Below are 13511 nucleotides of genomic sequence, written 5' to 3' on the forward strand. Positions count from 1 at the left end.
CAATTAAAAAGAACTCGTTACTCGCAACTGTTTCAGAACCTTCACGCAAGCTTCGCCATAGTGTTCTTCCGGTTGGGGAAGTGTCGCGAATTGTTACTTCGACCAGAGGCTGTCGGGGTCGCGGCCAAGAGGTCGTGCGCGCGCGTATCTCACGCGCAGTTGCCCAATAAAAGCAGGATCGGGAACCGGGCGGATCGATCGGGCCCGAGAGATCGACGGGGTCCGATCGATCGTCGATCCCGCGCCTCTCCAGCATATTCTATGTCGTGCCAAGTAAGAAACAGATCTACGGAGAGCCGAGCGATCCTCGCGACCGGTGTTCATCGTCTCGGGGGTTCCTCGGTGTTTCTCGTCGACGGTCACGAAGAACCGCAATCGGTAATGGAAGGACGACGAGAAAAAAAAAAAGTGGAGAAAAAAAAACAAGGATAGATAGAAGAACGAGTAGTAGTAGTAAGTGCTACGTGACTATCTACGATCATCGTTAGGTTGCACACACACACGCACGCACGCAGGAAAGTATCGAACAGGAGGCGGTCTCCGCCATTCTCGTTCCGGCTCTTCGTGGTTCTGCGAACGACGAGGCCGACGACGAAGAGTGGGCGGCCACAGGCCAGAGATCGCTTTTGCGCGTGGTACGTGAATGATTGCGAACAGTCAGATCAACGACTCACACCAGAGAAAGGGACAGAGAGACAGAGAGACAGAGAGAGAGAGAGGGAGAGAGAGAGAGAGAGAGAGAGGTTTAAGACGTCGAAGTGGCTGATGACTTCCTGACCGTGTTCCCATGTCGCGATCCCTCTCGCCTCCGATAAATTCGGGGTTCGTTAAATAAAAAGGGACGAGGCTCTAGAGAGAATCCGCGATAATAAAATCGCGACGGACCGGCGAGAAAAAGATTTAACGAAGAATAATTAGAGCAACTAACTGCGACCGAAGTTTTAGAAAAGTTCGACGAGCTCGCCATTGACTATTGAAATAAACCGCGAGAGAACGAACTTTCGCCGGCTGAAGTTTCGATGAAAAAAAAAAAAAAGAATCGGAAAGCTGTAATTTCATGCTGCCACGGAGAGAGAAAAAAGAATGGGAGTTTAGGTTTTTATCGCGACGACGACGACACCGGTTGGAAAATTATTGAAAAATTGTTTCTCGTCCCCGGGCTGTTACGCGAGCGAGTCCCGCGGGAATTCACCAGCCACCCCGATAGAGACAGAGCGAGAGAAAGAGAGAGAGAGAGAGAGAGAGAGAGTGAGAGAGTGTGTGTGTGTTAGAAAACGTGTTACTACGGAACATCGAAACACTCCGTTACATAATACGGTAATCACGTAGATGGAAACGAAGGATAGGTGGTGGCTTGGAAGTGCTTCTTTGTCGGGTGAAGAATATCCTTACCTCCTCAGAAAGCTAGAATATTGGGGCACCACATTTAATAATGCTTCGCTCACCACGAAGGCCACCCAACTCCGCCTCCCTGCGTTCCAATCAATCTAATCATTAACCCTTTCGTTGGAGAAAGGACGTAAAGCTCGGCATATTTTACACGCTCGCTGGTTAAAGGACAGCCTACCGGCAATTATTCCAAAAATCTACTGCTGTTGCACGACGTTCGCAACACCAAAGATCCATTTCAAACAAGAAACATCTGCGGCAATTTGCAATCTTGGATCGCTCGTTCGACTTGCACAATTTCGTATTAGCTCGTGATTCGACCAATCGATACGTATTTTCAAATTTGAGCAGATCAAAATCAAGCTGACTCGATTAGCAAGCCATGTAATTCAACTTCAACATAGGATCACTATTAGCATAAGCTGCACACTGTACGCATTCATTACAGCGATAGCTGCGTCAGATTGATTCCCCTTATCTCCGATCGTATGTATTTAATGTTCGAAACAGATCGCCAACAGATGTTTCAGTTCAGCGGAACATTAAACGCTAGTTTCGCTTCGAGTTTCCTCGGTGTTGCTTGTCAAACGATTTGTACGAAAGCGTCTCGAACTCGTGGAGCCTAATTAGCCGAAAGGGTGAAATGATTTTTCCAGAATTTCCTCGGAGCATTGTTACGTTTAATCTGATCGATACCGGGGGCCTTCGTTCGCCGCGATGGCACGTGATCAGCTTTCTTTGATTTTCCCGACTCCCCTTAATTCCGGTCACGTAAAATTTTATGCCGGCCCTGCGCGATCGGATTGGCCGTTCGCCGTGGGGAAAAAATCGGACGAGAGTTCGGCGGAGTTGGGGAGTGCCATCCATTGCTGACTTATCGCTAACTTAGCTCTAGCCTTAAGTGCTAATGATGGAGTCCCTTAACGATTATGTCGCGGGTTCGGGGACGTTCGGTTCCGTTTTTACGATCCGATCGGAATGTATTGTTTCTCAAGCGTGTCAAAAAGAATTTGGAAGAGACAAGCTTGTCTGCGGAACGAACGATCCCCTCGTTTCGATTACTATAGGCGAGCCGCTCGAGGTCAGCCTCGAAGCTCGCTGAAAAATGTCGGATGACGGCGATGCCCTGTTCGTTTACCTTATATGGGAAATCGATCAACGAGACGACAGACAGCTATAGATGATGAGAGGATGCGTCGTAACGATACGGAGCTTGTCTGCGTGGCATGCAGCATGCATAAACACAGTACTAGACTTCTCCGGAGACTCGTATGCGGCTCTCGGAATTTGTCGGATCGAGCGAATCGGTCGCGAATTAGGGTGAAACGACTGCTCGGACAGACACGAACAAACACGAACAAACACGAACGAACTACGACGACGACGAGGTCGAACTTCGCCTGATTTACCGAGCCTAATTTGCTCCGTCAACCGGACAGTTGCCGGCTCGAACTTATCCGCCGGGATTCCTTGTTGTCGATCACGAACCCCGAAAATCATCGACGAGACACGTTCGACTCGATCTCGAGAATACGCGACAATTACATTAAAAATTCACAAATATCGCGCGCACCTCTTTCGAGACATATATCGAGACATTACCGTGTTCCGTGACTGCAGCGGATATTTCGCAAATATTTTTGATAGAATATTTGTTCAGCTTTGTTTAGCGTACACAGATTCTGGTAGTTCTAAGAAGCAGTGGGGGATAGACGACACATGAAATAGTTAGCCTATTATATTGTTGAGAAAATCTGCGAAATATCCGTTGCCTCCGTGGAATATTCGTCTAAACGAGCCCTGCGAAATTACAATCTAACCATCACCGTGGATAATAATAGAATTGACTTTTGGTAGTGTCTCTGCTACGTTCTGTTGCGTTTGTACTCTGGCTAATCGTGAGCATTCTCGAGAATATTGACTTTGGTCTGAAGCTGACCTGTTAACCGAGTTATCGCTCGCGTCCTTCGATACCTCCAATTTCATTGTACTATGTTTCTCGCATTATTTTCTATGCATTTCCATGCTAATTGGCACTTTGATTTCCACCACGGTGGACACTGAAAAGCGTTACCAAGTGTTGCGTCGCTGTGACACGACGATGCTCCCTAATAGTTGCACGCACACCTAAGTGGACAACTATCGCGAGAGTACGTCAGCGCAGAACGCGCAGACTTTGAATCCGCGTTCCATCAAATTTCGTGGGAACACATTTTCTATCGTGTACAACACATCGAACTAATTGTCGCAGTAAGAGATCAATTTATCACGGAAAGCGTTGATCGATCATGAAGATTGTCGCGAATAAAAGAGTCCTCCGGTTAACAGGTCCAGGTGTCGTATAAAAAATCATTTGTACATGAATTTGGGCTCCAGGAGAAGTTTGTTCTACACTATGTTTTTATATGAATCGTTTACTTGAGATTTTCGCTGGCTTAAGGCGCATCGAAGTTCGAACCGCTTCAAGGCTGGAACCGTCCGAGCACTTGGGTGCTTACAGCTCTACTATAGCTATAATTGACGGCGCGTTGACGATTTTGTACTACCGAGCAAAAGTTCATCCGATCGAGTTCAACGGGGGTCAAGGAAACCCGGCGGAGCTTCGCGACCCTGTACGATGGCCGATGGTCGCTCGGGGTTCGGGACGCCGGTGATCGAGAGAGATCTCCCGAAGATCACGACGCGAAGAGTCGGATCGATCCGGAGATCTGTTTCTCGCCGCGGTCCACGGCGATCGCAGATCTGTTGCGCGACCAAACGCTTACGAGCCTCGAAGTGGTGTTCTAGAAAACGAGCGTGAAAACAACATCGTCTACGTTCCGTCCGGCTCTCGGACGCATGCATCATGCCAGAAACGATCCGTTCATTTGCATTCGAGAAACTTCTACGAGACGCGACTTCGAGAATGGCGGAGCGAACGGTGATTTTCATGACGATGAGGAGCTGCGATGAACCTAACACGAGTGCCCGCGAATTCCGACGTATGATCCGACACGCCCAGTGGTCCTGGATGACGATGATCATGGCATGGAGAACGATCGATGACGATGAACGTGGAAACCAGCCTTCTCTCGATCGGTGATCTATGTCCCTCTGTATATGATAATGCGACCCGAGAGATGGTAACGAGAGACGAGTAATGAGCGTGCCACGAGTTGACGACGATGAGAACGGACAGACGACAGGGTTTCGGTGAGTATGCTCGATGATGCATGAAGGACAGGGTGCTTTGGCGACGGGGGTGGTCCTTTCTCTCACGGTTCGTGACGGTGGGTGATTGTGATTTTAGGCTTGTCCAGTGTTGTGGCTAGCAATGACCAAACGGGAACCTAAGTGGGGTGATACAAGTGGCGGGAGTGGTGGATCGTCGACGATACTAAACGTGATGCTACAAGGGGGGGGGGGGCAGAGTGCAGGAATCCGATCCGATGTGCCCGGGATGATTGGTGTCGAAACGATTCGATCGGCGGCTGCGTGCGGGATGGAACGCGTGTGAGAGAAAACGTCGTGATTCGAACGAATTGGACACAAACGAATTCTGGACGATGAAGAAATCATTCTGGGGATGGTTGGACGTTGATCGAAATTAAACGGGCGTACTTCGTGGAAAGAAACTCGTAACGGGGATCGGGAGACGGGCGGAAATGAAAAATAAGAAACGACGGGACCAGGAAGAGGCCGGTGGTTAGGTTCAAGCTGGATCAGAGAACGATCGAGCACATTGAATTCTTTCTTTCTCTCTGTGTTGTTGTTGTTGTTGATGTTGTTGCAGTTGTCGTTATACCGTTTGTTATTTCTCTTTTTCGATCGACGTTATCCTGTCGTCGGCTTGACTTCGGTCAGCTGTCGCCGACGCACCCTTGACCCGAATTGGGGAGGGGATCTCGGAGGGACGGATCTGCGTTCTACAAGGTCGGCTCTTCCGTTTCACCTTGCGTTCTTTCGGTCGGGATGCGATGCCTTTCAGGTTCGACCGCGAGAGGAATCCGGGGTTCGTCGTCAGAGGCGTAGGATGACAGGGTTTGCCAAAGGGAGAGAGCCGGGACACAGGGGGTTCATGCAAGAGACAACGGAAGAGAGATTCCTTCGATTGTCGCTTGGACGCGTGATTGTTCTCGTTCTCCGATTACGGGTCTAGTCGTCCTCGCCGACTGCCTCGAGGCTGTCAAGGTCTCGAGAAAAAGGGGCTGTCAACGGGGTTGACGGAATCGTTTCACACACGCGCACAGGCACGGGCGGAGAGAAGCGATAGGGTGACGTGGACAAAAACGAGAAATCGTTCCATTCCTTTCTCCATTCCGTTCCGCTCTCGCTCTCTCTCTCTCTCTCTCGCACACACATTCTCTCTCTCTCACTCTCTCATTGTTATCGATCGTGACTCGCGTGTGACCGCGTCTCTATGCTTTTCTCTCTGGTTCGCCGGGAGAGTCCGAAGAGGATCGCCGGTAAGTGCGCAGACACGCTTTGTTTTTTTTTCTCTCGTTTAGGCTCAGTTGCGGACCTTGCGAAGCAAACGATCGAAGGTCGGCGGACGCGCGAGATCGTGAAACATCGTCGAGGCGAGCGCGAAACCATGTCGTCCGGAGATCGGCGATGTCCTTGCGAGCGACGCGCAACTTGCCGTGCTCCCGGTTTTGTCACGGTTCCATATCCTCCGGGACGAGGGAGGATTATCCCTGCGGGGCTGGGCGATTAGGGTATACCTAGCTCGACCGCCTGCGGTTCTGCGGACTCCGGAACACCTTCCGCAGCCCGTTCGATAGTCGTCCGATTACGGTGGAAACGAGCGTGAACGCGTTTCGCAGCTCGATGCGGCTCGGTCACCGGAAACGGTCCGCCCGCTTAGAACGTTCCCCGGACGTTCGTTAAATCCCGTTCAATTTTCCCCCTCCGCACACGTCTTCGGTAAAAAAATAAAGCGCGACCGAACGCGAAAGAGAAGCTTCGCGTCGAGCCTGGTTAAGCTAGGTACAACACCTAAACGGATGGGGGATCGGCACCGACACAGCTCTCGAGGATGACGGACATCGAGGCGGGTTAAAACGCTCTGCGCTACGAAAATATACCCTTGGAAGCTTCTTCTCTCGTTTCTTTTTTTTTTTTCTTTTTGGTTTCGTTCGTTCTCTCTTCCTCTGTGTCTCCGCTTCTTCTTCAGCTTGTTCTCGCAACGTCCATCGTTGTACCCGCGGGATTCCACGCGATAGAAAGCCGAAGGCCACGTGTGCTCTTTCGATCAGTTTCGGGGAAGATGGTCCCTCGTGACGATCTCTCTCCCATCTTCGCCGAGTTCTGTTCCGTTGTTTCAACTCTCTCTCTCTCTCTATCTCTTTCTCTCCGAGAGAGTGTCTCTCTCGCGGAATTCGTTTTCGTTAAAAAAATATCTCGTAATACTCGCGCGGGACTCGTGCTAAGGCTAATGTTGTCCGCAGACCGAATTCAGGTTAATCTAATGTCCTACCGAAGACGAATAGCGTCGAAACGCGCTGGGAACCCTCCAGAGGAGCCGAGCGGAGGGACGCGCGACGAAGGTGTCACAAGAAAAATATACGCGCACGCCGATCGACGATCGGAACGACGACGACGTGCCGGCTACACAGAACGTTCAACTCTAATCGGGATACCTGTACAACTTCCAACATCTATAGAGAATCCAGAATGTCAACAACGTAGATATAATCATCTGCTAAGGCCTACAGATTAGGTACGCACAGTTGTACTCGGGGCTCTACACGCCGGGAGCTACCGAATTATGACTTTCTCATTGACTTTCTCGCAAGAACTCCTCGAAACCCATTTTTTCTTCGAGTACCCTGGTGATCGGTTCTGTATTTCTTTTTTTTTTGTTCTTTTCTTTTTCAGGGACGCCCGCCGTCGAAAAGGGTTTCGCTGGTCGGTTCTTCTCTTTAAACCTACGGACGCGTTGCGTCCTCTTACTATTTCTTAATTTTTTTTTTTTGTTTGTTTGTTTGTTCTTTTTGTCTCTTAAACAGGTACAATCGAGTCAAAAAATAGAAACTCTTCTGTCCGATAAGAAAGGGATGCCGGGAGGTAAAGAAAACAGGTACGCTAATTGCGCCACGAGCGCGTGTACGAGTCGATGAGAAGTAAAGCGTGGCCCGACTCGGTCCACGGGGAGAGAGACAAAAGCGAATCGGTTTTTCTTTTTCGGCGAAACAACGAGAAACCGTCTTGCGCTGACTTTGCGTATGAAAGGGGGAAACGCGCGCGTGTGTGTGGATCCGTTGAACGTAGAAAAATAAGCGTATCTTAGACCAACCGTTGGAGAGGAGTTGGCGAGACATTGTTGCGGGAGGGTCTAGTGTGCGTGTTGGTAGCGGTCGTGAAAGGAAATGGACGTTCGTAGCGTTGAACCTTGACCACATAGTTCTCACGGACTCATATACGGCATCGTGCGACGCGACGCTTTCCGAAGAGAAGACGAAAGGAATCGAAAGATCCGTGGTAAGTATATCGACCTAAAATGATTCACGACGACCATCGCGCCACGCAGCTTCCTGGCAATGCGGTTGTTCGGCTTCCTTTCCTCTCGACTGAGACCAGGTAATAGGCAGACATACATTCTCTCGTTCGTTCGTTCCATTTTCTCTTGCTTTCGCTCTCTCTCTCTCTTTCTCTCTTTCTCTCAAGCATACGCAAGCAAACTTTCTCGCATCGACAACATCAATATGTCTCGATCCTGGACCGTTCTAGGAACGGTCGACTCGTTGGCGAGCATCGAAAACGTCCTCGTGTCCTTGGCTCGAGGATGAAGAAGAGACGGAAGAGTCTCGAGCTCGGTTTCTGACTCGACGAGTTTTGATACGAAACGAGACGCAAGGAGGGTATTATATAGTATATGCATATATATAACATAGATATAGACGTGTATATATATATATATATCGTGAGACCATATCACACACACACGCTCTCTCTCTCTCTTTCTCTCTTTCCCGCTTTCTCTCGTGACACCTATGAGAGAGATCGGGTATATGGTACTCACGCGGAGGAAGAACCTGCGGCGCGCCAGTTCCGGCGTGACGCGACAGACGGATAGATATCCGTTCTCGGACACGTCCCTAGACGGCGTCGTTCTTTTCGATGCGCACGTTGTTGATGAAGAAACTTACTTGCCGTTTGAAGTTCATGTCGTGCTTGTTGAAGTTGTGCGCGTGCAACGCCAGCGCGCCCTGCGCCGCTGGCTCAATTTGTTTCAAGTGTTGCTGCATTTGCTGCTGATGTTGCAACTGCAGCTGGTGCTGCTGTTGATGATGGAGATGAGGCTGATGATGATGAAGAGGGTGGTAGTGATGGTGAAGCTGATGGAGATGATCGGCGTAACGATCGGTATAGGGATTGACCACGCCAGTGGTAGCGCCCGACGAGATGCCGGCCAGGCACGAGGAACCGCCCCCACCTCCTACGCCGGTCATGGTCCCACCTGTCGAACCGGCAAGCAATGAACTGGTTAATGCCGTGGACGACGTGTGACCATACGGTACCAGAGAGGTCATCACGGACGGTCCCCTGGCCAAGGCCAACGTGCCGGGCTGCTGCGAACAACCACCACCCATGGCCGTCACCAATCCCTGTCGCGCTTGCGACTCGATACCTCCCGCGGCTAAATTATTATTAATTTGTGCTTGTTGTTGTTGCTGCTGCTGCTGCTGTTGCAGTAGTACCGATGATTGTTGCGACTGTTGCTGCAGACCACCGCCGCCGCTACTCGGAACAGCGGTCGCTTTCAGCAACTGCTCCCTCAGTCTACCACCGCACTCCTTGATACGCTGTAACTCGGTCTCCAGCAACGTCACCTGCCCCTCTAGGGTCTGTATGCGCGCGTCTTTTGTCTCCATGATGGCCGTCAGGGTGGTGCTACCGGGCACGCCGCCTGGAACCGCCACGCTACCCCCAAGGACGGTACCGCAACCGCCTCCTGCACCATCTGATACGCTACCTAGCCCAAGACCTGCACATCCGCCCGCCACAGCTGCCCCGGACGACGCGGTCGAAGCGTACGCCAGCTCCAGCTGCGTCTGGAGGCTCTTCAGGCTCTCGTTCGTGGCTTTGAGCTCCTTTACAACACAAGCAATAGGGGCACGGTTACACTCGTCGACGTGTTTTCCGCCCGTCTCGTGTCTCTCTATAGCGAGCGTGCGAGGGGTTTTTTTTTTGTTTTGTTTTTGGATTCTTAGACTTTTTTTTAATTTTTTTTTTTTTTGGTTGTAGTTGTTTTTTTGTACTGTACTTCTACATTTTATTTTTCTTGGTGTGATGTATGCGGTGGTTCGTAGAAGGGAGATGTATATAGATTTTTTATTTTTCTACGGTGGTTTTTTGGTGCGGCCTCGCTGACACGAATCTGTCCCGTGGTTCGCACTAGTTTGGACAATTTTAGGTATGATCTCTCTTCGACCACTGCACCCGCGGTTTCGGAAAAACATTGCTCTTTCCTGGAATACCGCGTTCTCTTAAAAAGCCACTTGAAGATATCCCTCGAGCACTTTTTGTTCCGCTACACGAGAGAGGATTTATAAACCACGAATGCCCGTAATAGCAACGGTAAAAGGGAAGAAGAACGTCATCCTCTTCACCGTTCATCACCCATCTCGGTTCGGTTACCCGGGGCAACGCTGTTCAAACGTTACGATCGACCATACGGCTGCTCCTCGCACGGTCGAAGATTGAACATTACGCGGTTTATCATCCTACCCTACTTTCTCGAATTTTACGCGCGCGTGGAACAATGAATCTCGTTTTTAATCTTCCGTCTGGCGCCGTCGCGTCGACCTCCTTTTTTCATTAATGTTTATTCTGCAGTCGAAACTGATTGGAGTTTAGAATATTAAAAAAAAAAGAAACAAAGCGTTATTACACCGTGGATGCGTTTCAGAAAAGTGCGAGGATTGCACCAGACGGAAGGTCGACCGGAAAAGCTGTTATTCGGACAGTCGAGTCAAAGTCGAAGAAGTGGTTTCTGAAAGGAGAACGAGCTTTCCCGCGTGCAGTGGACCGTCGTCGGTTCAAATGAAATTCTCGGGTAATCCCCCGCCGGGACAGTTTCGAGGAAGCGTAAGTGGCACCGGCAGGCGTCCCGGTTGACGAAAGAAAAGCGACGTTCCGCCGAGCTTCCTTCCTCCTTCGACACATCCATATCCGGTCGAAAAACTTTTTCGCTCCTCCGAACGACCAGGTGCTGTATCCCGAGGGCATTCTCATCGCGTTGTCGTCGGCGACGAGCGACGAAATCGTACGATCTGTGATTCTCGCGTCTCTCGCGCGGCCGTTTCCGGCGGTCACAGGAACCATCACCGATCACCGATGACATCCACGATCTCTCTCTCTCTCTCTCACTCTCTCTCGCTCTCTCTCTCTCTCTCTCGCTCTCTCTCTCTCTCTTTCTCTCTACACCTCTGTTTCTTTCTTTCCCCCGTTTAGGCCTGAGAAAACCTCTTGACAAATCTCTGTCGATCTCGCGGACGCCACGATCGCAAGGTCACTCTCAAAAACCGTGCGAATTGGTGTGTATTCTCGCCGGGTCTGAATTTTGCCTGAGCCATTTTCGTTCTGGTTGTTTGGAATTTTGTCTCTCGGATACATACGATCGGTCTCGACGCTGTTCCCGGCCGCGTCTCTCCACGGCAGAACGATCCTCTTGCGGACGCCGGGCGCCGCCGCAGTTCTTTCGCCCACCGCGACGTACGGCCGACATCGTTGTCCATATTTCTGCGCGCGGCGTTTCGATGACGCGTTTTTCTCGCCTCCGTTTTTCCTTTTGTTTCCCATATGCATATGTATCTCTCTCTCTCTCACTCTCTCTCTCACACACTCTCTCATTTTCCTTCTGTCTCCCTCCCTCTATCTATCTATCTATCTATCTCTCTGTATCAAGATTTATCAATCGATCTACCCCCAATTGAAACAAATCCAACGCGAGTTGCCAAAAATGAAATCGTGTTCCCGGTGTCCGTCTGGCGGACGCGAAACTCGGATCGAAACGCGGCCACGTCGCATGGACAAGATGACAAGACGCGAGCAATGCGTATCCACGACTCGTCGCGAAGGAGGAGATATGTATGGTTTGCGCGGGCTTTGTGCAGAATGAGGCGATCATCTCTCCGCGCGATCATCGACAGATTGGTCGAACGGAGAGAGAGAGAGAGAGAGAGAGAGTTCCGCGGCGGACAGCCTAGCCGTGACACACACGTGCAAAAAGAAATGTGAGGGGACTGTGAGAGAACAGCTGAACCGAAATAAAAACGTCGAGACGTGCATTCGCCGTTGTTGTACACGGACAATTCGTGGATACGCATTTCGGCGAACAGTGTGTGACTAGATATATATATATGTGTACGATGAGTTCTACCGGTGATCGCAAACCGACGGATGGACACATCGTTCCGAGACTCGAAAACACGCCATCTCAATTTTCCATCGATCTTTTCGTGCAAACGAGCAACCGATTTTTCTCATGGGAATGCAACCCCGGAATAGCTTTCGTTGGAATAATTTTCGCAACGACGCGAAGTAATGCGATTCACGGCTTGCGACCACCGCTCGTCGGTCAAACAAACACAAGAGGTATATAATAAAACGGTAGAGGATAAGACAGTAGATTACGCGAGGAGAGCGACGTCGTATTATCGCATGTCGCACCAGGTCGGTGCCAAACAGTCGCAAAGTCCTCCCTTGGGCCTGGGATCGGATCGGCTTGACGCGACTTGACGACTTTCGGACCGTCCCGCTGCTCGTGCATCGATTACGACGATTGGCCATGATAGCGGTAAGTCGTGATGGGCAAGAACGTGTCTGAGACGTACAAGAACGAGAAGAGAGAGTATATATAATATAACTGGCCGGTGATAAACATTCAAGGTGTGTGTCACAGCCGAGATCATGATCAAAATCAACAGAACAAAGTCAATGGTGAGTGATGTGTTACAGATCGAACAGAATGGTGCATTTCATAGATATGTATATATATAGTATAATAGAGTGTAAGTATTTACGTGTGTGACGTAAAGAGGACAAACACATTCTGTAAACGTGTGGAAATATACATATTTAAGAGTTAACCACTCATTCGTATGTATTCGACGTGTACACCGGCCGAGTTCGTCATTGCTCAAACATAGTGTATCGTTTCATTGGTGTTCAGGCAGAAAACTATGCAAAATTTCACATATTTGTCACGAAGAAACAAATGTTTCGAGGGTTTTGAAAATGTAACGATGTTTCTCCGTAATTTACTAGCGACAGGATGCGTATAAATCGATCGAAAACCGCACGCAAAAATGTAAACGGTTTCCGCGGATGTATCGAGATCGATAAAATCTGCTGTTAAAATGATACCAATATTTCGGTGAATTGAAACAAACTCTTATCGGCTGTAGAATAAATTTCACGATTCTCTTTTCCTGATTTGCTCGCGATTCCAGATAACAAGAGCCGTATTTCATGATCGATTTCGATTGTACAGCGAATCAACGTCCGTGAAATACACATTTTCGTTTCGCTTGTATTTAAGCTCCGTGAATCGACTGGTAAATAGTCTCGGTGTGCTTCGGAAACAACAAACATCGTTGTTTTCGGAACAATAAGCGTCTACCGCCTCGGCCAGCGTGCACGGATCATGAAAAATGAAGTTGCACATCAAAGAAAATGATCGTATGAAAATGCTTCTCCTACGGGACGAATCAAAAGTCTCGCGCAGCCCGATGCAGTCTTCTGTCCTTCTGGGGACACGTTGCATCGCTCTGTAGTCAATTTTTCGTTGCAGTTCCGAGTGCATAAAAGACATCTTTATCGTTTCCGTCGTTTCAAACACCGGTTAAAACTGCTGCTCGTCGAAATTTCGGTAGTTTTCGTGTTCTGGGCGTGGACGTCGATTCGGAAGAAATTTCAGCGGATTCGGTGCAAGGTGCATCGCGGTGCAGCGACGCTACGCAGACGCGCGTGTCCCGCTGCATATTTTCCTGCGTTCCCGATGCGACGATCGATCGGAGCCGAACACGTTCCCCGAGTTATAATATTAATTTCTCTTCATTCTTCTCCCTCCGGTTCAGTAAATACAGCCACGCGCCAGAAGATTTAATTAAAATGATTTTCCATCGAGCAGTCGG

The 13511-nt window shown here is 49.7% G+C and overlaps 2 protein-coding genes across 5 annotated transcripts in view; both read right to left on the minus strand.

The window, feature by feature from the left end:
- LOC143362932 (uncharacterized) overlaps window positions 1–13511 on the minus strand; it is a 68928-nt gene that overhangs the window by 14922 nt on the left and 40495 nt on the right. For 2 of the 4 annotated variants that reach the window (XM_076803451.1, XM_076803450.1), the window contains exon 5: window positions 1393–1404. The exons of the other annotated variants lie outside the window; for them this stretch is intronic. In XM_076803451.1, the coding sequence (XP_076659566.1) occupies window positions 1393–1404 (12 nt within the window). The remainder of the gene's footprint in view (window positions 1–1392; window positions 1405–13511) is intronic. 4 annotated transcript variants of the gene reach the window in all.
- LOC143362915 (uncharacterized) lies at window positions 5881–12165 on the minus strand. The gene is made up of 2 exons (XM_076803424.1): window positions 12046–12165; window positions 5881–9713 (listed from the first exon to the last, which is right to left on the minus strand). Exons 1-2 carry the CDS (start codon window positions 12163–12165, stop codon window positions 8469–8471), a joined length of 1365 nt encoding a protein of 454 aa, XP_076659539.1. The 3' UTR covers window positions 5881–8468.

The sequence above is a fragment of the Halictus rubicundus genome, chromosome 18, assembly GCF_050948215.1.
Source record: "Halictus rubicundus isolate RS-2024b chromosome 18, iyHalRubi1_principal, whole genome shotgun sequence".
Lineage (NCBI taxonomy): Eukaryota > Metazoa > Arthropoda > Insecta > Hymenoptera > Halictidae > Halictus > Halictus rubicundus.